The 22,690-nt window shown below is 42.1% G+C and overlaps 1 protein-coding gene across 1 annotated transcript in view; it reads right to left on the bottom strand.

The window, feature by feature from the left end:
• Positions 1-22,690, bottom strand: part of TRIOBP (TRIO and F-actin binding protein) — a 287,725-nt gene that overhangs the window by 165,463 nt on the left and 99,572 nt on the right. Inside the window, exons 11-12 of the mRNA XM_033929925.1 lie at positions 13,418-13,507; positions 34-117 (exon numbers count right to left, since the gene is read on the bottom strand). Of these exons, the coding sequence (XP_033785816.1) occupies positions 34-117; positions 13,418-13,507 (174 nt within the window). The remainder of the gene's footprint in view (positions 1-33; positions 118-13,417; positions 13,508-22,690) is intronic.

Genomic DNA, 22,690 nt, shown 5'->3' with positions numbered 1-22,690 from the left:
AAAATTAATGTGTAGCTAAATGCAGATACTAACCTTAACATACTTGTCTGTAGACAAAGTCCAGTCCGAGTGTCCTAGCTGTCTCTGCTTCATGTCTTGGGCTGAAAGAACAATGTTCTGGAAAAGCAGAAGACAATGGGATAGAAGGTTCTGACATATAATGTGCCTAAACCCCAAACCCACATCACCAAGCTTAATGCTGCTACCCAGGGCCTGGGAACCATCACACCTTCAATAAAAGTGACTATGGAACTGAAAGGGTCCCTTCCTATAGAAGCCATGGAAAGCTTATCAAAAGGATCCGTTCCGTTTGGGAACTTGAATTGAAGTAGGAAAGACTCATGGGAAGCATGAAGGAGCAGGGAGGCCAAAGGAGGGCATCGAAATTGTAAAATGTGTCTATAAGTAGTGAAAAACGGGAAAGGTATAGGGAACAAAAATGTAATACAATTATCATACGAATAATAATAATAACTTTATTTTGTATACCGCCATACCCAGAGAGTTCTAGGCGGTTCACAGCAGTTAATAAGATTACACACGAAAATAACGTTGGAATTTACAATTTTTTAGAATGTACATGTCGTTGAAGTTAACAGGAGTTTAACAAAATGAAGTCGACATAAAATACCATCAGTAGGACTATACAAGGAATATACAAGGAGAATACAAGGAGTATGATACAAGGAATATACAAGGAATATGCAAGGAATATACAGGGAATATAGTACATGGAATATACATGAGTGTCCTAAAAATTTTTTTATTTTTTTTTATAGGGAAAAAAAACATACCGGTCAGGGAAGTTAATTGGTTTGGAGGGAACCTTGGGGGGGAAGGTGGAGGTTCAAGTGTATTGAAGGGAGTAGAAGTCGCGAGTGGGAGTGTTAGGGATTCTGTCCGTGGAATAAGTGAGTTTTGAGTTTTTTTCTGAAGTCCAGGTAAATGGGGGCGTCAAGTATAATTTGGGCAAGCCATGAGTTTATTTTGGCCACCTGGAAGGAGAAGGTTTTGTCAACGAATCGTTTGAGAGGGCATAGTTTTAGGGAGGGGAAGGCGAACAGATGAATTATGCGAGAGTTCTTATTGTTGTGATTTAATTTAAAGTGGGGGATGAGGTAGCTTGGGGACATTAGGCCTCCTCCCTCATTATCCTGGCATAACCAGTACCTACCTGTCACATCACCATTAACAAAGAAAAGTTAGAAATAAATTACATTACATTACATTACACTTAAAGACAGCCTTCATTTGTTTATGTCATGCATGAAACAATGGACACTCTGGAATCTCTATGCTTACAAATTCTGTGAGTGATAGGGAAGTGTTTAGCAGTGAGTGTACACTAACATTCCCCAGACCAAGATGGTGAGAAAGGCTGTTTTCTAAAATTCCAAATACAATGTATCAACTAGTTCACCTTCATCCACCTTTGTTTACACCTTCAAAAAAAATCTAATAATTTGGTAAGGCAAGACTTCCCTTTGCCAAACCATGCTGATTCATTCTCATTAAGCTATTATATGGCCCCTGGGCTACATAAGAACATAAGAAGTTGCCTCCGCTGGGTCAGACCAGGGGGTCCATCGCGCCCAGCAGTCCGCTCCCGCGGCGGCCCATCAGGTCCATGACCTGTAAGTGATCCTTTGTCTAAAACCTTTCAATCCCCATTTTTCTTCTACCTATACCCTTCCATAATCCTATCTCTACCTCTATCTATATCCCTCAATCCCCGTATCTTTCAGGAACTTGTTCAATCCCTCTTTGAATCCCCTTAGTGTATTCTGTCCTATCACATCCTCCGGAAGCGCATTCCAGGTGTCTACCACCCTCTGAGAGAAGAAAAATTTCCTAGCATTGGTTCTAAACCTGTCCCCTTTCAATTTCTCCAAGTTCCCCTTGTTCTTGTAGTTCCCAATAGGCTGAAGAATCTGTCCCTTTCCACCTTCTCTATGCCTTCATGATCTTGTAAGTCTCTATCCAACCCTTTGGCTGTTCCTGACCAGCCCACATGAGATCAATGGCAAAATAGGAATCAGACATAATAATTCATACACACAATACAACTGCATTGTTTTTATTTTGAAGGTGACTGCTCATTTTTAAAAGTAACATAAGAACATAAGCATTGCCTCTGCCGGGTCAAACCATGGGTCCATCGTGCCCAGCAGTCCGCTCCCGCGGCGGCCTCCAGGTCCATGACCTGTAAGTGGTCCTTAACCTAAAATTCTTTATTCCCTATTCATTTAGTACCTATATAGTTACCCTCTATTTGTACCCTTCAATCCCCTTCTCCTTCAGGAAATCATCCAATCCCTTTTTGAAGCCCAATATTGTACTCTGCCCTATCACCTCCACTGGGAGCACATTCCAGGTGTCCACCACCCTCTGAGTGAAGAACTTCCTAGCATTCGTTTTGAATCTGTCTCCTTTCAATTGTTCTGAATGCCCTCTTGTTTTTGTTGGCCCGATTAGTCTGAAGAATCTGTCCTTCTCCACCTTCTCTATCCCTTTCATGATTTTATAGGTCTCTATCATGTCCCCCTTAAGTCTCTGCTTTTCCAGGGTAAAGAGCCCTAGCTTCTCCAACCTTTCAGCATATGAAAGGTTTTCCATGCCCTTAATCATCCTTGTTGCTCTTCTCTAGACCCTCTCGAGTATTGCTATATCCTTCTTAAGGTAGGGCGACCAGTATTGGACACAGTACTCCAGATGTGGGTGCACCATCGCTCGATACAGTGGTAGAATAACCTCCTTTGTTCTGGTAGTGATACCCTTTTTGATTATGCCCAACATTCTGTTCGCTTTCTTTGAGGCCGCTGCACATTGCGCCGCCGGCTTCATTGTTTTATTCACCAATAACCCCAAATCTTTTTCTAGGCAGCCTTCCCCCAGTACCCTTCCTCCCATCGTATAGCTGTACATTGGGTTCCCCTTCCCCACATTCAAGACTTTACATTTCTCTACATTGAAGCTCATCTGCCATCTTTCTGCCCACTCAGTTTGTTCAAGTCTCCTTGTAATTCTTTGCATTCCTCAACAGTTTTGACTCTACTGGAGAGTTTTGTGGCATCCGCAAATTTTATAACTTCGCACTTTGTCCCTGTTTCTAGGTCATTTATGAATATATTGAACAGCAGCAGTCCCAACACTGACCCCTGTGGGACCCCACTTGTGACCCCTTTCCAGTCCGAGTAGTGTCCTTTTACTCCTACCCTCTGTTTCCTGTCCGCCAGCCAATTCCTGATCCATTTACGTTCATGCATGTGTGTGTGCGAGGTTATGCACCTTCTCTGTAATGTGTTGCGAACACACATTTACGAGAGATGTGTTAGCTGTTAGGCCTCACAAACGTCAGCTCACATTAAAAAAATAAAGATTGATAAAGAATGTAGAGTTTTTAACAAGACATGGACTTCTAAGTATTTATTTATTGAAGGTAAAGGCCATGTGCTTAGTTTGTGAAGAATAAATTGCTGTGTTTAAGGATTACAATTTGGATCGCCATTATGAGTTAATTTAATGCTGCTCTTCGAAAGACTATAAAAACATGCACATTTTCAAAATTGTTCTTGTGAATGTTGATTAAATAGTGATGTAATGTTGGTGTTTTTACTATGCCTGTTTCACATTTTCATAGCCTAATCGTAACATCTACCAGTAGCAGCTAATTAAAGCCATACAATCTACTGCTTTTTATAAAGAGATAAAATTAATGTGGAGCAGAATTGAGTTTAGCCTATTGTTCCAGCCCTCCAAAATAGTCCTAGTTTCTCATGTAGCCCTTTGGGAAAATTAATTGCCCACCCCTGATCTACACAATCAGTAACTAGTGATCAGTTTAGCGGTCCAGGCTTAAGAGCCATAGCTGTTTTAGCCTTTCCTCACAGGGAAGTCATTCCATCCCTTTTATCATTTTCGGCACCCTTCTCTGTATCTTTTCTAATTCAGCTAAATCTTTTTTGAGATACAATGACCACAATTGCACACCGTATTTGATGTGCAGCCAAACCATCTTTGTTTTCCATTCCTTTCCTGATAATTCCTAAAATTCTATTTGCTTTCTAGCTGCTGCCACACATTGAGCCGAGGGTTTCAACATATCCTCACAATGCTGGGTGTAGATCCTTTTCCTGAACAATGATTCCTAACATAGAACCCTGCTATAGTTCACGTTCTTCTTTCCCACATGCATTACTTTGTACTTACTCACATTAAACATCTGATGCCCAGTCTCACAAGGTCCTCTTGTACAGTGGCATACCAAGGTGGGGGGGCGGAGGGAGCGGTCTGCCCCGGTGCACAGCTGGCCACTCACCGGTGAATAGGCTGCCGCTGGGGAAAGGCTGCCATTGCCGTCATCAGAAAGAAGCCGGCGCCGAGTTCTCCCTCCCTGCTTCTCTTCCCTGCGAGCTGACCAACTCTAGCTCAATTCTGACGTCGGAGAGGACGTTCTGGGCCAGCCAATCGCTGCCTGGCTGGCCCGGAACGTCCTCTCCGACGTTAGAATTGACGTCAGGCTGCCAGAGTTGGTTGGCCCATGGGAAAAGAAGCAGGGCGAATTCGGCGCAGGCCTGTTTCCGATGGCCAGTGGCAGCCTTTCCCCGGCGGTGGTGGCAGCAGTATGTTTCCCAATGGCGGTGGCATGGGGAAGGGCAGAGAGAAAGAAAGAAAGGGGGGGGACAGGGATCCAGAAAGAAAGAAAGGGGGCAGGGTGAAAGAAAGAAAAAAATGGGGCATGGGGAGAGAGAGAGAAAGACAGACATAGAGAAAGAAAGGGGACAGGATGAAACAAAGAAAAAGTTAGGGGAGGGAATGAGGTCTGGAGGAGAGGAAGCATACAGGAGGCTGAAAGAAGGGAAGAAATATTTGATGCACAGTCAGAAGAATAAAGTGCAACCAGAGACTGATGAAATTACCAAACAAAGGTAGGAAAAATGATTTTATTTTCAATTTAGTGATCAAAATGTGTCCGTTTTGAGAATTTACATATGCTGTCTATATTTTGCACTATGGGCCCCTTTTACTAAACTGCAATAGCAGTTTTTAGCGCAGGGAGCCTATGAGCGTTGAGAGCAGCGTGGGGCATTCAGCGTAGCTCCCTGCGCTAAAAAACGCTATCGCGGTTTAGTAAAAAGGGAGGAGGTATATTTGTCCATTTTTGCATAGTTGTTACTGAGGTGACATTGCATAAAGTCATCTGCCTTGACCTCTTTGAAAACCTGTGGAATATAAATGATAATTAACATTTTCTCTGCATACAGTGTGCTTTGTGTTTTTAAAATTTTATTGTTGGTAGATCATTTTGACTTGGCCACGAACGTAAGGGGGAGGGAGGGAGGGGAGCTGCTGAAAGACATCTAGTAATCCTTGCAGGCTTGACTGTGCAGGGAATTATTTTTGTAAAATCATGTTTTGTTATTTGACTGGCATTATTTAGACTTTAATTTCTAAGAATAAATAGAATGAAAATGATATAAAATTACTTGCTTGTTTTTATGTGCGTGCGCTGAAGGAAAGTGGAGAGAGAGTGGGCTGAGGACGCTGAAGGGAAATGGGGAAGAGAGAGTGGGGAGAAGACGCTGATTTATAAATTGACAATTGTACAGAATATTGTTTCTTTTTATCTAATATAATAAAACGGTAAGCCGCGCATGCGCACTCCCACTGCATGCATCCATTTTCCGTGAGATGTAGGGCACCTCAGGTAGGAGTGCGCATGCGCACGAATCTCTCTGGTTGGTCGTCGGCGTCTTTTTCGCTCCTCTCCCCGGCACATCCGAACCCCCGTTCAGCCTCCCATTCGACCCTCCCTTCGGCTCCCTTAGTCCCTTGCCGCCACTCCTCTTCTCTTCCTGCCCCGCGGTCCCGACAAACATCCTTACTCCAGCAGGGGCCGCAGCACTCTAAACACGCTGCTTCGCAAATCAGGCCAGTAGAAGGCTGCAAAGCAGCGTGTTTAGAGTGCTGCGGCCCCTGCTGGAGTAAGGACATTTGTCGGGACCGTGGGAAGGGGACGGCAAGGGACTAAGGGAGCAGAGGGTTGAAATATAGCCACTGATTTTCTTTAAATGGTGAGAACAGGACCCGATATGGGGGCAGCTTTGGGGGAGGGGTGTGCTGCGAGGCGGACAGCTTTGCTTGGGGGGAAGATAGAAGGGGGGCCACGGAGACGAACTGGAGAGGGAGAGGGAAAGGGGGCTGCTTTGGGGGAGAGGTGTGCTGGGAGGCAGACAGCTTTGCTTGGGAGGGAAGACAGAAGAGGGGTCATGGAGACACAGTCAGGGACGAACTGGAGAGGGAGAGGGGAGGGGTGTGCTGGGAGGCAGACAGCTTTGCTTGGGGGGAAAGACAGAAGGGGGGCCATGGAGAGACAGTCAGGGAGGAACTGGAGGGAGAGAGGGAAAGGGGGCTGCTTTGGGGGAGGGGTGTGTTGGGAGACAGACAGCTTTGCTTGGGGGAGGGAAGACAAAAGGGAGGGCCATGGAGACACAGTCAGGGAGGAACTGGAGGGGGAGAGGGAAAGGGGGCTGCTTTGGGGGAGGGGTGTGCTGGGAGGCAGACAGCTTTGCTTGGGGGGGCGGGAAGACATAAGGGGGGCCACAGAGAGACAGTCAGGGAGGAACTGGAGGGGGAGAGGGAAAGGGGGCTGCTTTGGGGGAGGGGTGTTCTGGGAGACAGACCGCTTTGCTTGGGGGGGAAGACAGAAGAGGGGCCACGGAGAGACAGTCAGGGAGGAACTGGAGGGGGAGAGGGAGAGGGGGCTGCTTTGGGGGAGGGGTGTGCTTAGAGTCACACAGCTTTGCTTGGGAGGAAGACAAAAGGGGGGCCACGGAGAGACAGTCAGAGAGGAACTGGAGGCCGAGAGGGAAAGGAGGCTGCTTTGGGGGGAGGGGTGTGTTGGAGGCAGACAGCTTTGCTTGGGGGAGGGGAGACAGAAGGGGGCCATAGAGAGACAGTCAGGGAGGAACTGGAGGGGGAGAGGGAAAGGGGGCTGCTTTCTAGCACCCGTTAATGTAACGGGCTTTAACACTAGTACTTTAATATAATAAGTTCAATATAAAACAATTCAAGGCCTGTGTGGATGGAATCAGGTGATTTGTGGGGATGAGGACCGAGCTTACGGGGATTAGTCCAATAAAATGGTATTTTCTTATTTCTCATTATTTGTTTTATTTTTATTTGTTAATTTGTAAAGTGGTGATTGTTATGTATCAGTTTTTTAAAATTTACATCTACTGTCTTTATATTTTGCACAATATTAAAGGACATGTATTACTGTTTTTGTGGTGTTGTAGTGTAGCATTGTATGCAGAGTCTGGTTTCTTGGCTGTTCAGTTTAACTTTTGTCTACATATTTCTATTTTTAGTTTGTGATTATTCCATATTGGGCGAGGGTGTATCTGTCTGTGTGTATGAAAGGGCATGGCTTTCTGATAGCATCGACTGTACAGGATCAATTAACTGTACAAGATCTGGTTTGTTTAGTTTTACAATGTATGTGTTGGTGTTCTAGTGCTCACTGCAGTGTTTAAGATGCTGCCTTTTCCTAGGTACACTCTTGTTGTGCGATATGTAGATTGTTACTAAAAATCATTTTTCATATAGATGGGGGGGTGTCAAAAAATGATGGGCCCCGGGTGTCACATATGCTAGGTACGCCACTGCTCTTGTAATTTTTCACAATCTTCTTGCAATTTAGCAACTTTGAACAACTTTGTCATCAGCAAATTTAATTATCTCACTTGTTATTCCCATCTCTAGATCATTGATAAATATGTTAAAAGCAGCAGTCCCAGTACAAACTCCTTGGAACCCCACTATTTACCCTTCTCCATTGAGAATATTGACCATTTAAACCTATTGTCTGTTTTCGGTCTTTCAACCAGTTCTTAATCCATAATAGGCCATTATCCCCTATCCCATGACTCTCTAATTTCCTCAGAAGTCTTTCATGAGGTCTGTTAGGGCGTTTTTGATGTTTCATCATTTAGAGTTTTGCTACAGTCTCTTATACTAAGCCAGCTTGATTACTGCAATATTGCCTATTTGGCAATTTCCCAGAAGAATATGCAACGATTGCGAATAGTACAAAATGCGGCAGTCTGGCAGATTTTTAGGTTGAAGAAATATGATCACGTAACACCCTCCTATCAAGTACTGCATTGGCTACCAATGGAGGCGTGGGTGAAGTTTAAGTTTGGTTGCTTCTGTTTTAAAGCTTTGTTTGGTTTAACTCCCAAATATATAATTGAGCTTTTCTCTTTTGCAACCAACAGACATAAGAGAAACTCACATCTGAATTTTGTTTTTCCGCCTGTTAGAGGATGTAAACTTAAAAATCATCATCAAAATCTTTTTCATATCAAGCAGCGTTATGAGGTAAGGATTTAGAACTATTGCTTTTGCTTACTGACACTTATGGGGAATTTAGGAGACATCTAAAAACATCTGTTTTCGAAGTATTTAAGCAGCTAATTCGTAAAAATTTTATTATGCACTATTTGATTATTTTAGAGTCTCTAATTATTGGCTTTTAACTTTTTTAGTTCTATTCAACTTCTTTTTTTTTAATCTATTGTAAACCACATAGAACTTTACGGCCTTGCGGTATATAAACTGATTATTATTATTATAACTTAGTCAAATGCTTTTTGAAAATCCAAATACACAATATCAACTGGCTCATCTTTATCAACATGTTCATTCACCCCTTCAAAGAAATGCAGTAGATTGGTGAGGCAAGATTTCCCTTGAAAAATCCATTCTGGCTTTCTTTCATTAACTTGTGCTTATGTATATGTTCTGTCATTTTGTTCTTTATAATAGTCTCTACCATTTTGCCCAGAACCGACATCAGACTCGCCGGTATATAATTTCCTGGATCACCTCTGGAACACTTTTTAAAAATTGGCGTCAGGTTTGCTACCCTCCAGTCTTCCAATAGTATGCAGGATTTTAAAGAAAAATTACAAATTACTAACAAAAGCTCTGCAAGTTCATTTTTAAATTTTATCAGCACTCTGGGATGTATACCATCCGGTCCAGGCAATTTGCTACTGTTCAGTTTGTTAAATTGACCCATTACATCTTCCAGTATTACAGAGATTTGTTTGAGTTTCTCTGATTCATCAGAATTGAATACCATTTCTGGAACTGGTAATTCCCCCACATCTTCCTTGATGAACAACGGAGCAAAGAATTAATTTAATCTCTCCACTATGGCCTTGTCTTCCCTGAGAGCTCCTTTTATCCCTTGATCGTCTAGCGGTCCAACCAATTCTCTTCCCAGCTTCTTGCTTTTAATATACCTAAAAAAGTTTTTACTGTGTGTTTTTGCTTCCAGCACAATCTTCTTTTCAAAGTCTCTCTTTGTCTTCCTTATCAACGCTTTACATTTGACTTCCCATTCCTTGTGCTGTTTATAATGATTTTCAGTCAAATCCTTCTTCCACTTTCTGAAGGATTCTCTTTTGGCTCTAATAGCTTCCTTCACCTCACTCGTTACTCGCACAGTTTGCCATTTGGTCTTCCTTCCTCCTTTTTTTTTAAAAAACATGGAATATATCTAGTCTGGGCTTTCAGGACGGTATTTTTGATTAACATCCATGCCTGATGTAAATTTTTGACCTATGCACCTACTCCTCTAAGTTTCTTTTTTACCATACTTCTCAAGTTATCATAGTCTCCTTTTTTAAAGTTAAATGCTGTTATATTGGATTTTCTGTGTGAACTTAGTCCACAGATTATATCAAATCTGATCATGTTATGATCACAGTTATCAAGCTGCCCCAGAACCATTACCTCCCATACCAATTCATGCGTTCCACTAGGAATTAGGTCTAAAATTGGTTCACCTCTTGTCAGTTCCTGAACCAGCTGCTCCATAAAACAATCCTTGATTCATCAAGGAATTTTATCTCACCCAATCAATATTGGGGTAGTTGAAATCAATCACACAAAGGCAAAAGTAGCAACAACTCAATATCAAAGACATACACACTACTCAATAATGTGGAGAAAAAAAGACCTCAGTGTTCACAGCACACATCCTAAAAAAGACAAGCCAATGTAGTCAAGAGGGTGCACACTAATCATAAGTCAGAAAAATCATCATATCATCAATATTGTAATTTTGGTAGTTGAAATCACCCATTACTATTGTGTTACCCAACATGTTAGCCTACCTAATTTCTGATATTTCAGCATCTGTTTGTTCATCCTGGTTAGGCAGACAATAGTACTATCCTTTTCCCCTTTACACATGGAATGTCTACCCTTAGGGATTTCAAGGAGTGTTTCTGTTCCTGTAGAATTTTCAGTCCATTTGATTCAAGGCCCTCCTTAACATAGAACACTATACCCCCACCAATTCGATCCACCCTATCATGGTGGCATAGTTTGTATCCCGGTATGACAGTGTCCCATTGGTTATCTTCCTTCACCAGGTCTCAGAGATGCCTATTATATCTACCTTTTCATTTAGTGCAATATATTCTAACTCTCCCATCTTGTTTCTTAGGCTTCTGGCATTTGCATACAGACATTTTAAACAATGTTTACCATATCTATTTACAATTTGCTCAGCAATTAACATTGATAATTTGCAATCCTTCAAATCAGTCTGCTCTGTATTTAAGGAAACCTGGTCTACCGTGGGTTTTATTGCAATCTCGCTATTGGGATGCTCTGTCTTCCCTTTTATATGATGATATCTTTTAATTTATTTATTTACTTAAAAAATGTATAAACCACTTAAAATCAAAGCGATGTACAAGATAACATACATATTATAAAGACAAACCAAATGTGCATCAAACAAAATTAACATGAACAGATCAATCTTTATCAAGTTGAAGTTCTTACTTCATCTTACGACATCACTACATTAACCCATAGGGACAATGCAATGCCAGATTTATTCAGTGTTTAGTCTATACATATTACATAAATGCATCGATGAACAGTTGAGTTTTCAACTGTTTATGAAACATGTACGATCTTTACACAGTCTCTTAACTCCGAGAAGTGAGTTCCAGAGCTGTACTCCTACTACTGAAAACATCACATCTATTTTCTTATGGTAGATCCTAGTTTCCTTTTCATTTACTAGTCTCATACAACCCTCAGATCATAACCTATGATTAGGATGGTAAACTTTCCAGAGAATTTGGAAACATGCCAGAGTAGAAGAATATACCACCTGTTGCATGTAAGAAAGCACATTGTGATATATTCACTGATGGAATGGAAGCCAATGTAATTTTCTTAGAACTGGAGTTCAAACCTTGGAGTACCAGAGATCAATCTGGCTGCTGAATTCATCAGCTGATGGAGTGATCTAAGTTTAATCATAGGTAATTTAAGATACAACATGTTACAATAATCAAGTTGAGTTAATATCAATGCTTGTACTACTGATCGAAAATCAGATTGTGAAAGCATTGGTTTCAACCTATGCAAGATATGTAATTGCACATACCTTCCCTGTATCACCTTAGCAATCTGTTTCCCCATTTTGAACAAGATACCTTGTTCCAAATCATGCTCTTTTGAGCGACTGTCAGCCTTCCCCCAGTTTCTAGTTTAAAAGCTTCTCTATCTCCTTTTTAAATGTTGATGCCAGCAGCCTGGTTCCACCCTGGTTATGGTAGAGCCATCGGGGTTCTTACTCATCATCCTTGTCTGTCCTTTCTGGTGTTCCTCAGGGATTGATCTTTTTGCCCACCCTCTTTAATGTTTTCCTTCTCACTCTGCTCACAAGTATTCAAGAACAAGGCTGCACACATTTTGCTATGCTGATGACATCCAGATCTTTTATCGTGTTCCTCGCTTCCTCTCTCAATGATTCTCACCTGTATCTCACAATGGTTATGGGATCATTTATTGTTTCTCAAATGTGAGGCCATCCAGTTTCCCAGTCCACTGATCACCTCTCCTCCTGTCCCATTCTGAATAATCTCCCTCTCCCATTTCAGGACTCAGTCAAAATTCTTGGCATAGCATTTGACTCTGTCTTTCAAGCCACAGATTGATTCTGTTATTCACTCCGCATTTTTCACTATACAGTATATCATATATGCTCACTACTTCTGTATGTTAAACAAAACTGTAAAAAAGAGGAGTGGAGGAAAAAAAACAAAATATTCATTCAAAATAAACAACTCTCCACTATCATGCCAAGAAGTCACTATAAAATTTTTAAAAAAGCCTGAGGTCATCGGTGAGCAAACATAGGCTCAACCACCACCGCCCACATCATTGGCATAAATACTTTCGTCAAAAAGTGACTATTGCCAAATCTATTGAAAAATATGCTCTCACTCCATTCTTTGCTCTCACCACCTCTTTCACGTACCCTTCTCGTTATTCTGATGATCTCATAGCTGGATTACTACAATTCTCTCTATGCTGACCTGTCATTGTCATCTCTCAACTGCTTACAACTTGTCCAATCCACTGCCAGCACATAACAGCACTGCAATCCTCTCTTTGTGCTATGACTGAAACAGTAAGGACTCATTGATTTTGAGTTAATTGAGCATCTGATTGGTTTTCTGAGCACACAAAAATAATTTTTCTTATGAGATTTTTTTTTAATATGTTTTGTTTAATTATTTAATTAGTTGTGAATTATTCCAAATTTATGTTTTTTTGATTGTATTGCTTTGTAAGCCAGGGGAATTGAGCCTCCACTCTATCACACCCCCTACGTGTAAGATGGTGTAAATCAGTTCTTAGCAAAGGGGTAGGAGTCCATATCCTCCATTCTGGATAACAGACCAGTTTTCCCTTGTCCTCAGGAGTTTAAAGGATTCCTGTCTCAAGGCTAGGGGCTTTCCTAACAAGAACCTGCTTCCTAAAGGGCATTTCGGAGACTGCCTCATTTATCTCTGTTCTTTTTTGTTGTTGCTGTTCAGTCTTTTTATGAAAGTTTTAGAATGCAATACAATAAACTTAAATGCACTAAACAAAAGTTTAAATCAACATAAATAAATAAAAATAGGGAAAAATAAATAAAAAAGCTGTTGCATACATAAAACAATAATCTAGCAAGATCCATCATTGGGTACTTCATCCCTGTTTACAAAAATTATCCAAAGGTGATCATATCTTTTGAAAGGAAGCAATGTTTTGCCTCCTAAGTGTAACTATTTCCTCATACATCCTCATGAGGCAAGGCTGCCCCTACCATTCAAACACAGAGAGCTCTGTGTTATCTTTCCATTGAGAAAGGATTCTGTGCAAAGCAAAGGCTAGCATTGTATCTATTAATTTGGTATGCTTCTCCAAGATAGGGATACCAAGCAACTACTGTTTTGAATGAAAGATCTTGGAAAGAGAATGTTTTTAATCTTTTTCCTTACTGACTATGAAAACGCACAGAGACTAGGGGCTCTGACTCCCCAGAACTCACCTTGCTGTTCTTCTCTGTGCCAGAAGAAAGGTTCCTGTCCCTCCATTTCATCTGATTTGATTCCATCTGCTTTGTGTTAGATCGCTCAACCTGGATCATTTGGAACCAAAACCTGAATTAGAACATTCAAGAGAAAAAAAAAACCAGAAAGAGGACAACCAAAGATGGAACAAGACTTTGCAAATAAGCTTGTAATAAAACAGATCATAATCATGTTGAGCCTCCGACACACCTTTGACATCTAATGAGAGATGGGCTGAAAAGTTCCAGGTATCAGCACCTGGCTGGAGTGGGGTTGTTTGTTTTTTTTAAATATATATTGGATAAGAATCACAGACTGGGGATTATGAATTTCCACTATACCTTACCAACTGTACTATATGGTAAAGCACAAATATCACTTTCATGGATTCAGAACGGGAGACTAAAAATTAAAATGGAGGCTTTGTGGCACAATGAACAAGGCCTAAGGAAAATCTAAATAAAAAAACAAAACACAAAAGGAGGCAACAGAGACAGGAAACAGGGCGGTTAGCACTTAAGACCTTTCTAGATAGTACTTCTGCTTTCAGGGTGTCTGGAAATCATTCCGCATCAACATGCCCTCTCGTTTTGAACCATGTCCCTCCTCTGCTTTACCTTTTCCTGGGAAATCAAGAGATGAAACTGGGCCCCGGCTCCTCCCTTGCCCACCCTTTCCCCTTGTCGTGGCTGCTTCCGTGCTTTTTCACTCTGCGTGGAATTTAAGTTAGTGCTGCTGTGGTGCTGGAGTAGGCAGAGTTCAGATGAGCAGGGATGTTTAGAGTCATACAGAGTGCACAGCTAACAGCGAGAGCAGGAAGGAGGGAGGAAGGTACAGAGGGCCATAGCAGGGTCACATCCGATTATGAGTTCTTAAGAGGAAACTGCACTCCCTGTACTGAGCATTTATACAACTGGTGAAACCTGATGCATTCCCTTAGTGTCATCAGTGCTGCTGTACACAAACGAAACGCAGTCAAACTTCCTTTCTTGACTTTAGAAAATCATTAAAAACACGCCTGTTTGATATGTTTTCCTCTTAGTCATGTTACTACCAAATTTATTATTATTCTTAATAGCTTTTACTTTCTAATTGAGCTGTCTTAACTTTTATTGATTTTACCTGATGTATCCTTTTTACTGATTGTTTTTATCTTGTATTAGATACTAATTGTTTATCTTGTATTTTAAATATTGGTTGTATGTTATCCTTTGTTGTGAACCGCTTCGAACTTTTGGTATATCGGTATACAAGAAATAAATTATTATTATTACACTGTATTTAGGAGCTCTTAGAGAAAGCCGCATGCCAATAGATGAGTACGCAACTTCGACCACAAAATCACCTCAAAAAATATACCACAACAATGCAATAATCGATGAGCCAGCAGTAATCAGTGTGCACCAGCAGAAAAAAAAAAAAGAAACAGTATGTACCGCAGCACTAATCCACAGCTCACTGCAAAAATATTGCCCTTTTTGTGTGTGTCAGGCTATGCTTAGCCCAGTAGTAATTTGCAGGCTCATTGATTACTGCATTGTTGTGGTATTTTTTTAGGTGATTTTGCGGTCAAAGCTGCGTACTCATCTATTGGCATGTGGTTTGTATTTTTCTAGTGATTCAGGGTTTTTAAAAAAAAATTGTAAAGCACTCCGGACCAGATGGTTGTTGCAGTATATACAGTAAATAAAAATAATTATTATTTTTTAAAATTTTGCTAGTTCTGTATCAACCCCTATTCCAAAAAACTACCTGGTAGTCCAGTGGATCCCCCTTCTCTCTCTCCCTCCCCCAACCTAATTCCTCAGCCCCTGACATAAAAACAACATCCCTGCTAGTAATATAACTCCCCTGACATGATACATCCACTTTTAGAAAAAAAAAACCTCCCTGGTAGTCTAGTGTTCCTCCTCCCATCCCCCAAAATTCCAGACCTTTATCACCCAACTCAGAAAGTCAAAAGGCAGGAGCGATGACCATTTGCTCCTGCCCCCAGCAACACTGTCATTGAAAATGGTGATGCCTGAGTCCTGACAGTGTGGTGCAACACACCACTAGGGGTCAGTCTACCAAATAAAGCAATTCTGTCCTTGTGACTATTAGAGGGGAACCATTTATTACACATTTTAAAAGTGCAGTAAAGGCCTGGCTGTTTGGACAGGCATTTTCTGGCTGACTGTGTGGTGTGATCGCCAGAGTTGAGTGGCATTATCTATTTATGTTCTGTTATCTTTTGTGTAGGCTGAATAGTTTTAATCTGTCATTTACTAAATGGAGCTCTTTTCTTCATATTTTTTATGTTTTTTGTAAAACACTTTGACCTGCAATTTTTCAGTTAAGGTGAAATAGAAAGTTCCTTGAAATAAGAACATAAGCAATGCCTCCGCTGGGTTAGACCTGGGGTCCATCGTGCCCAGCAGCCCGCTCATGCGGCGGCCCAACAGGTCCAAGACCTGTGCAGTAATCCTCTATCTATACCCTTCTATCCCCTTTTCCAGCAGGAAATTGTCTAATCCTTTCTTAAACCCTAGTACCGTACTGTGCCCTATTACATCCTCTGGAAGCACATTCCAGGTGTCCACCACACGTTGGGTAAAGAAGAAATTCCTAGCATTCGTTTTGAATCTGTCCCCTTTCAACTTTTCTGAATGCCCTCTTGTTCTTTTATTATTTGAAAGTTTGAAGAATCTGTCCCTCTCTACTCTCTCTATGCCCTTCATGATCTTTTAAGTCTCTATCATATCCCCTCTAAGTCTCCTCTTCTCCAGGGAAAAGAGACCCAGTTTCTCCAATCTCTCAGCGTATGAAAGGTTTTCCATCCCTTTAATCAGACGTGTCGCTCTCCTCTGAACTCTCTCGAGTAACGCCATATCCTTCTTAAGGTACGGCGACCAGTATTGGACACAGTACTCAAGATGTGAACGCACCATCGCCTGATACAGCGGCAGGGTAACTTCTTTCGTTCTGGTTGTAATACCCTTTTTGATTATACCTAGCATTCTATTTGCTCTCTTAGCGGCCGCTGCGCACTGTGCCGTCGGCTTCAATGTCATGTCCACCATTACCCCCAAGTCCCTTTCTTGGGTACTCTCATTCAATAACATCCCTCCCATCGTGTAATTGTACCTCGGGTTTCTGCTTCCCACATGCAATACTTTACACTTCTCAACGTTGAACTTCATCTGCCATCTCGTCGCCCATTCCCCTAGTTTGTCCAAGTCCCTTTGCAATTCTTCGCAGTCCTCCTTTGTCCGAGCTCCACTAAATAGTTTGGTGTCGTCTGCAAATTTTATTATCACACACTTCGTCCCTGTTTCTAGATCATTTATGAATATATTAAATAGCAGCGGCCTGAGCACCGAGCCCTGCGGAACACCACTCCTGACCTTCCTCCAGTCAGAGTAGTGGCCCTTCACCCCTACCCTCTGTTTCCTACCCTCTAACCAGTTTCTGATCCATCTATGCACGTCTCCATCCACCCCATGGTTCTTCAGTTTCCGGAGTAGACGTTCATGAGGCACCTTGTCAAAGGCTTTCTGGAAATCTAGGTATATGATGTCTATGGGGTCTCCTCTATCCATCTGTTTGTTAATTCCCTCGAAGACGTGCAATAAGTTAGTCAGGCACGATCTCCTCCTACAGAAACCATGTTGGCTGGTTATCAGAAGTTTGTTTTTTTTCAAAATGTTCATCGATGTTTTCTTTTATCAGTGCTTCCGCCATTTTCTCCGTAACCGAGGTCAGACTTATCGGTCTGTAGTTTCCCAGGTCACCTCTTGATCCCTTTTTAAAGATGGGCGTAACGTTGGCTATCTTCCAATCCTCCGGGATCACGCCTGTTTTCAGGGATAGGTTGCAAATTTGCTGCAGTAGTTCCGCTATTTCCTCCTTTAGTTCCTTCAGAATCCTTGGATGGATTCCGTCCGGACCCGGGGATTTGTCAGTTTTTAGTTTTTCTATCTGCCTGCGCACATCTTCAAGGCTCACTTCCATGGATGTTAACTTTTGTGCTTGATTTCCATTGAAGATTTGCTCAGGTTCCAGTATGTTGGTTGTGTCTTCGCTTGTAAATACAGACGAAAAGAACATGTTAAGTCTTTCCGTGACCTCTTTCTCCTCCTTCACCACTCCCTTCCTGTCTCCGTCGTCCAGCGGTCCCACCTCCTCCCTAGCCGGCTGCTTCCCTTTAACATATCTAAAGAACGGTTTGAAATTCCGTGCTTCCCTGGCTAGTCTCTCTTCATATTCTCTTTTGGCTTTTCGAACCACATGGTGACATTCTTTTTGATACCTCCTGTGCTCTTTCCAGTTTCCCTCAGTTTTGTCCTTTTTCCATTTTCTGAATGAATTTTTCTTATTGCCTATCGCTTCCTTCACTATTTTAGTTATCCACGCCGGGTCTTTTGTTCAACTCTTTTTGCACCCTTTTCTGAATCTGGGGATATATAGATTTTGTGCCTCGCTCACCATGTCCTTGAAAAAAGACCAGGCATGTTCTACCGTTTGCCATTTTTTGGAAGTGTTCCTAAGTTTCTTCTTTATCATTCCCCTCATTGCTTCGTAGTTTCCTTTCCTGAAGTTAAAAGTTGTTGCTATGGTTCTCTTTCCTTTCGGCATTCCTACCTCAACCTTGAACTTGATCATATTATGATCGCTGTTTCCCAACATTGGTCCCACTACTTCCACTTCCTTTGCAGGTCCCCTTAGTCCATTTAGGATTAGATCCAGAGTGGCATTTCCTCTCGTTGGTTCTCTTACAAGCTGCTCCATGAAGCAATCTTGTATAGCCTCCAGGAATTCTGTCTCCCTAGCGCATCTTGAGCTTCCAAGACTCCAGTCTATCCTGGGGTAGTTGAAGTCTCCCATAATAACTGTGTTACCGCTTTTGCATTCTCGCTTCATCTCGGCTTCCATTTCTTCATCGATATCTCTGGTTTGTCCAGGTGGACGATAATATAGGCCTATCTTTATTTCAGGGCCTTTCATTCCTGGTATTTTAACCCATAGCGATTCTAGCTTGTTGGTCGTCTCTGTTGTGTCCATTCTTGTCGATTGTATGCTTTCTTTTATGTATAGTGCTATTCCACCGCCTTTCTGTCCTGACCTGTCCTGGCGATAGAGCTTGTACCCTGGCAATATTGTATCCCATTTGCTTTCCTCATTCCACCATGTTTCAGAGATTCCAATGATGTCTATGTCCTCTGCATTGGCCATGGCTTCTAATTCCCCCATTTTGTTTCTTAGGTTCCTTGCATTAGTATATATGCAATTTAGCTCCTGGTATTTTGTTGCCTTCATTTCCTTTCCCTGTGCTTCGGTCTTTAGTTTCTTCTCTTTTGTTACATTCCTTCTAACCTCCTCTTCTGGGTTAGTCGACTCCTGTAATTTGTCCATTGTTTCTTCCCAGCCTTTTTTCCCCTCGGTATCTTCACGGGATACCTTCTTCCGAATCGTCGACACTTGATCGACTGTCGACTTTCTCCTTCTTCTTAGTTTAAAGCCTGTTCTATTCCTCTCCTGACGTTGTTTGCTAGAAGTCTTGTTCCCGCCGCGCTCAGATGCAGTCCATCTCTCCTGTAGAGCTTGCTCTTGCCCCAGAACGTTGTCCAGTTCCTCCCGAAGTGGAACCCTTCTTCCTCACACCATCTCCTCATCCACGCATTTATTGATTGTAGTTCCTCCTGCCTTTTCACATCTGCCCTCGGTACTGGTAGGATCTCTGAAAACGCTATCTTCTGGGTCCTCATCTTCAGCTTCCTTCCCAGAATCTTGAACTGTTCTATCAGCGTGCTTCTTCTGTAGTCTCTCCTGCTGACATCGTTCGTCCCGATGTGGATCATTACTACAGTCTCTTCCGTCTCTGTTCCTTCCAGGATCTTTCCAATTTTGATCGCTCGATGTCCACGATGTCCTTGGTTCTCGCTCCTGGCAGGCAGGTCACCAGTCGATCCTCTCTCCCTCCTGCTATGTGGCTGTCCACATGCCTCAGGATCGAGTCTCCCACTAGTATCGCTGACTTTCCCTTCTTCAATTTTCGCTTCGGTCTCAGGTCAATGTCCTCGGTGTGCTTTGCTCCTTCTTCTTCTGAGCATCGACTAGCCAATTCCTCCCCCTCGTGTGGTATTCCTCTGTGGGTGTCTTCTTTGAGGTCATCTGTTACTTGTTCGCCCTTCTATGCTGGTGTTGGTATAACTTCATCTTTCATCTGAAGTTCGTCTTCCTCCACCCTCCTCCTGTATGCTTCCTCAATGAATTTCTCGAGTTCCCTGACTTCCTCCTCTTCTCTCTTCATATGGTAGGCAGCTCCTGGTGGTGCATCAGAGGCAGGAGCAAATGGGCATTGCCCTTCCCTTTCGACTTTCTAAGGTGGGTGACGAGGATTTGTGGTGGATTTGTGGAGGAGTATAATAGAGGGATAGAGCTACCAAAAGCTTTTATAATTGTCTGTGCTTGACCCCAGTCCTTTCCTACCTGACTCTATATACTAGAAGCCGACCGAAACCAGAATCTTTGGTTTTGACCAAAACTGAATCTGACTGAAACTGGTGCTTGGTTTTAGCCGAAAACTAAACTGGCTCTGCCTCCCCCCCCAAGAGCCCACAAACACCCTTCCCTGACTAAAATGAGCCCCCCCCTCCCAGACCCAACTGCTAGCTGCAGTCCCCCTCTCAAACTCACTCCCAGCAGCAGCCTCTTCCTGGGCTTACTGTGCCATTGGTGACTAGTGGGGCTTGATCGATACCTAAGCATTCCTGCCCATGGCCAGCTCCTGCTCAAGGTGGCTTCAAGGACTTCCAGCAGCAGTCTTGCAAAACTACTGCTGGAGGTCATAGAGACCATCTTGAGATTGGAACCAGCATGTGTAGGATCAAGTAGGGATCTCTCCTGCTCCAATTAGCCACCAAAAACATGGTGGATCCAACAGAGGGCTGCCACTAAGCAGTGGGTTTGGGAAGGGAGCTGCTGTCAGCAGGTGGGTCCAGGAAGGAGGGGTCTTTTTGGTCAGGGGAGGGAGGGAATGAGTGAGGGCTTTACAGCACAGTTCAGTTCCAGACAAAAATGCACAAGCATTTTCAGTCTAATTTAAACAAGACTAAACAGGAATTATGGGCTGATTTCAACACTGAAACCAAAACCGAAATTCATATTGTATTTTGTCTTTCAGGTAACTCAGGTTGTTTCCATTCATCTGCAGAGATATTCAGGCTCCGTTCTCTAAGTGAAATTTCTTTTTTTTTTTAGGCAAGGTTTATTTATTGAAATATTTTCAAAAATGGAACAAGAAATAATACATTAAACAGATCAATGGTGAATCACAAAATCTGAGAACAGAAAAAACAGTATAACAATAAAAGCGTACGATGTAAGGATAACAAATCCAAACTTCTATTAACTTATTAACTTTATAACTTTAGGATATTTCCCCAGTTTCTGGAAAACTGGGTTGTTTCTCCTGCCAGTGACTGACAATGGTAGGAGGAGACACCTCTTGGAGGAAAACTATGCTGGTACTTTGACTCCGGGTTCCCTGGCTATCATACCATTACAGCAAGGGGAAGAGGTTTTGTTCTTGTTTCATTAACTAATGTGTGTCTAAGAGAGAAAGGGGATGGGATTTGTAAAACCTTGGATTGCAAGTAACTTGGTTTGCAAGTGTTTTGCAAGACATGCAAAACATTTTATTAAATTTTAACTTGATATATAAGCAATGTCTTGCAATACAAGTACAACTCAACTCAACAAGTACAACTCAACTCAACTACCCTATTCAGCCCACCATGAAAATACTAGGTGTTATTCTAGACCAATGCCTAACAATGAAGGAACAAGTGGATTCCCTATTCAGAAAAGGTTTCCTTACTCTCTGGAAACTCAGAACCATTAAATCATACTTCGATACGTCAACATTCAGAATCCTAGTGCAATCCCTCATACTGAGTCAGCTTGACTACTGCAACATCGCCTATCTAGCAATCTCACAAAAGAATATGAGACGTCTCCAAATAATGCAAAATGCTGTGGTCAGACTTATCTTCGGGCTGAAGAAATTCGACCACGTGACACCCTACTATCGGCAGCTGCACTGGCTACCAACGTAAGCCCGAGTAAGGTTTAAATTTGCCTGCCTCTGCTTCAAAGTACTATATGGCCTGACCCCCAAGTACATAACGGACCTTTTTGCATTTTCTAATAACAAACTTAAGAGAAACACACACCCAAAACTCATTTCCCCTCCAGTTAGAGGCTGCAAAATGAAAAAACACCACAAACACCTTCTCTCTCACCAAGCAGTCCTATGGGGCAAAGACCTAGACCAACTGCTTTCGCCCACTACATACGGGGAATTCAGGAAACGCCTAAAAACATACCTGTTCCAGAAATACCTAAACAATTGACCCGCTCTCCCTCTCCCTCCCCCCTCCCTATTCCACCTGAACTTACAGCACTGTTATAAATATAATCTGTTATCTTCATCTTATCGTAACTTTACGTTGCTATTTATCCCCAACAGGTCCTGTCGGACATTACCTACTTAAATGTACATATTACATTTTTGCTCAGCAAATTGTATTTCTATACTATTGCCTCCTGAGGTCTCTGATCTCTATATTTCCTCTGAATATCTACTTATTGTATTTCGCTGAATGTCCAGCACTCTTGATTGTAAACCACCTAGAAGTCGCAAGATTGTGGCGGTATAGAAGAATAAAGTTATTATTATTATTATTACAGTATACACACACAACAAAACTGACCAATGGTTCTTCTCGCTCTGACACTGCAAGAGTGTAGTGACTTCTAAAGAAGCAAAGTCTTGCTATACGAGTACATACAGTATACACGTGTCACATCACAACTGATTTGATGGTTCTTCTCTCTCTGATGCTGAAGGAGTGTAGTGACTGTTCTAAATGAGTGAGGTCTTGCAATACGAGTACATACAGTATACACATGTCACATTATCACAACTGAGCCAATGGTTCTCTCTCTGATGCTGCAGGAGTGTAGTGACTGTTCTAAATGAGCGAGGTCTTGCAATACAAGTACGCATATTATTTTGTAATACAAGTACGCATAGCAATACAAGTACGCATAGTATTTTATATTAAAGGTTTTGAGTTTCCATTATTTCCTATGGGGAAGTTCGCTTTGATATATGAGTGCTTTGGATTACAAGCATGCTTCTGGAACAAATTATGCTTGCAAACCAAGGTTTTACTGTACTGCTTTTCTTTGGTTACAAAAAGAAG

This window comes from Geotrypetes seraphini, chromosome 2, assembly GCF_902459505.1.
Source record: "Geotrypetes seraphini chromosome 2, aGeoSer1.1, whole genome shotgun sequence".
Taxonomy (NCBI): Eukaryota; Metazoa; Chordata; class Amphibia; order Gymnophiona; family Dermophiidae; genus Geotrypetes; species Geotrypetes seraphini.
Note: the sequence above shows the minus strand (reverse complement) of the source record. Positions and strands in the feature narration are given on the sequence as shown.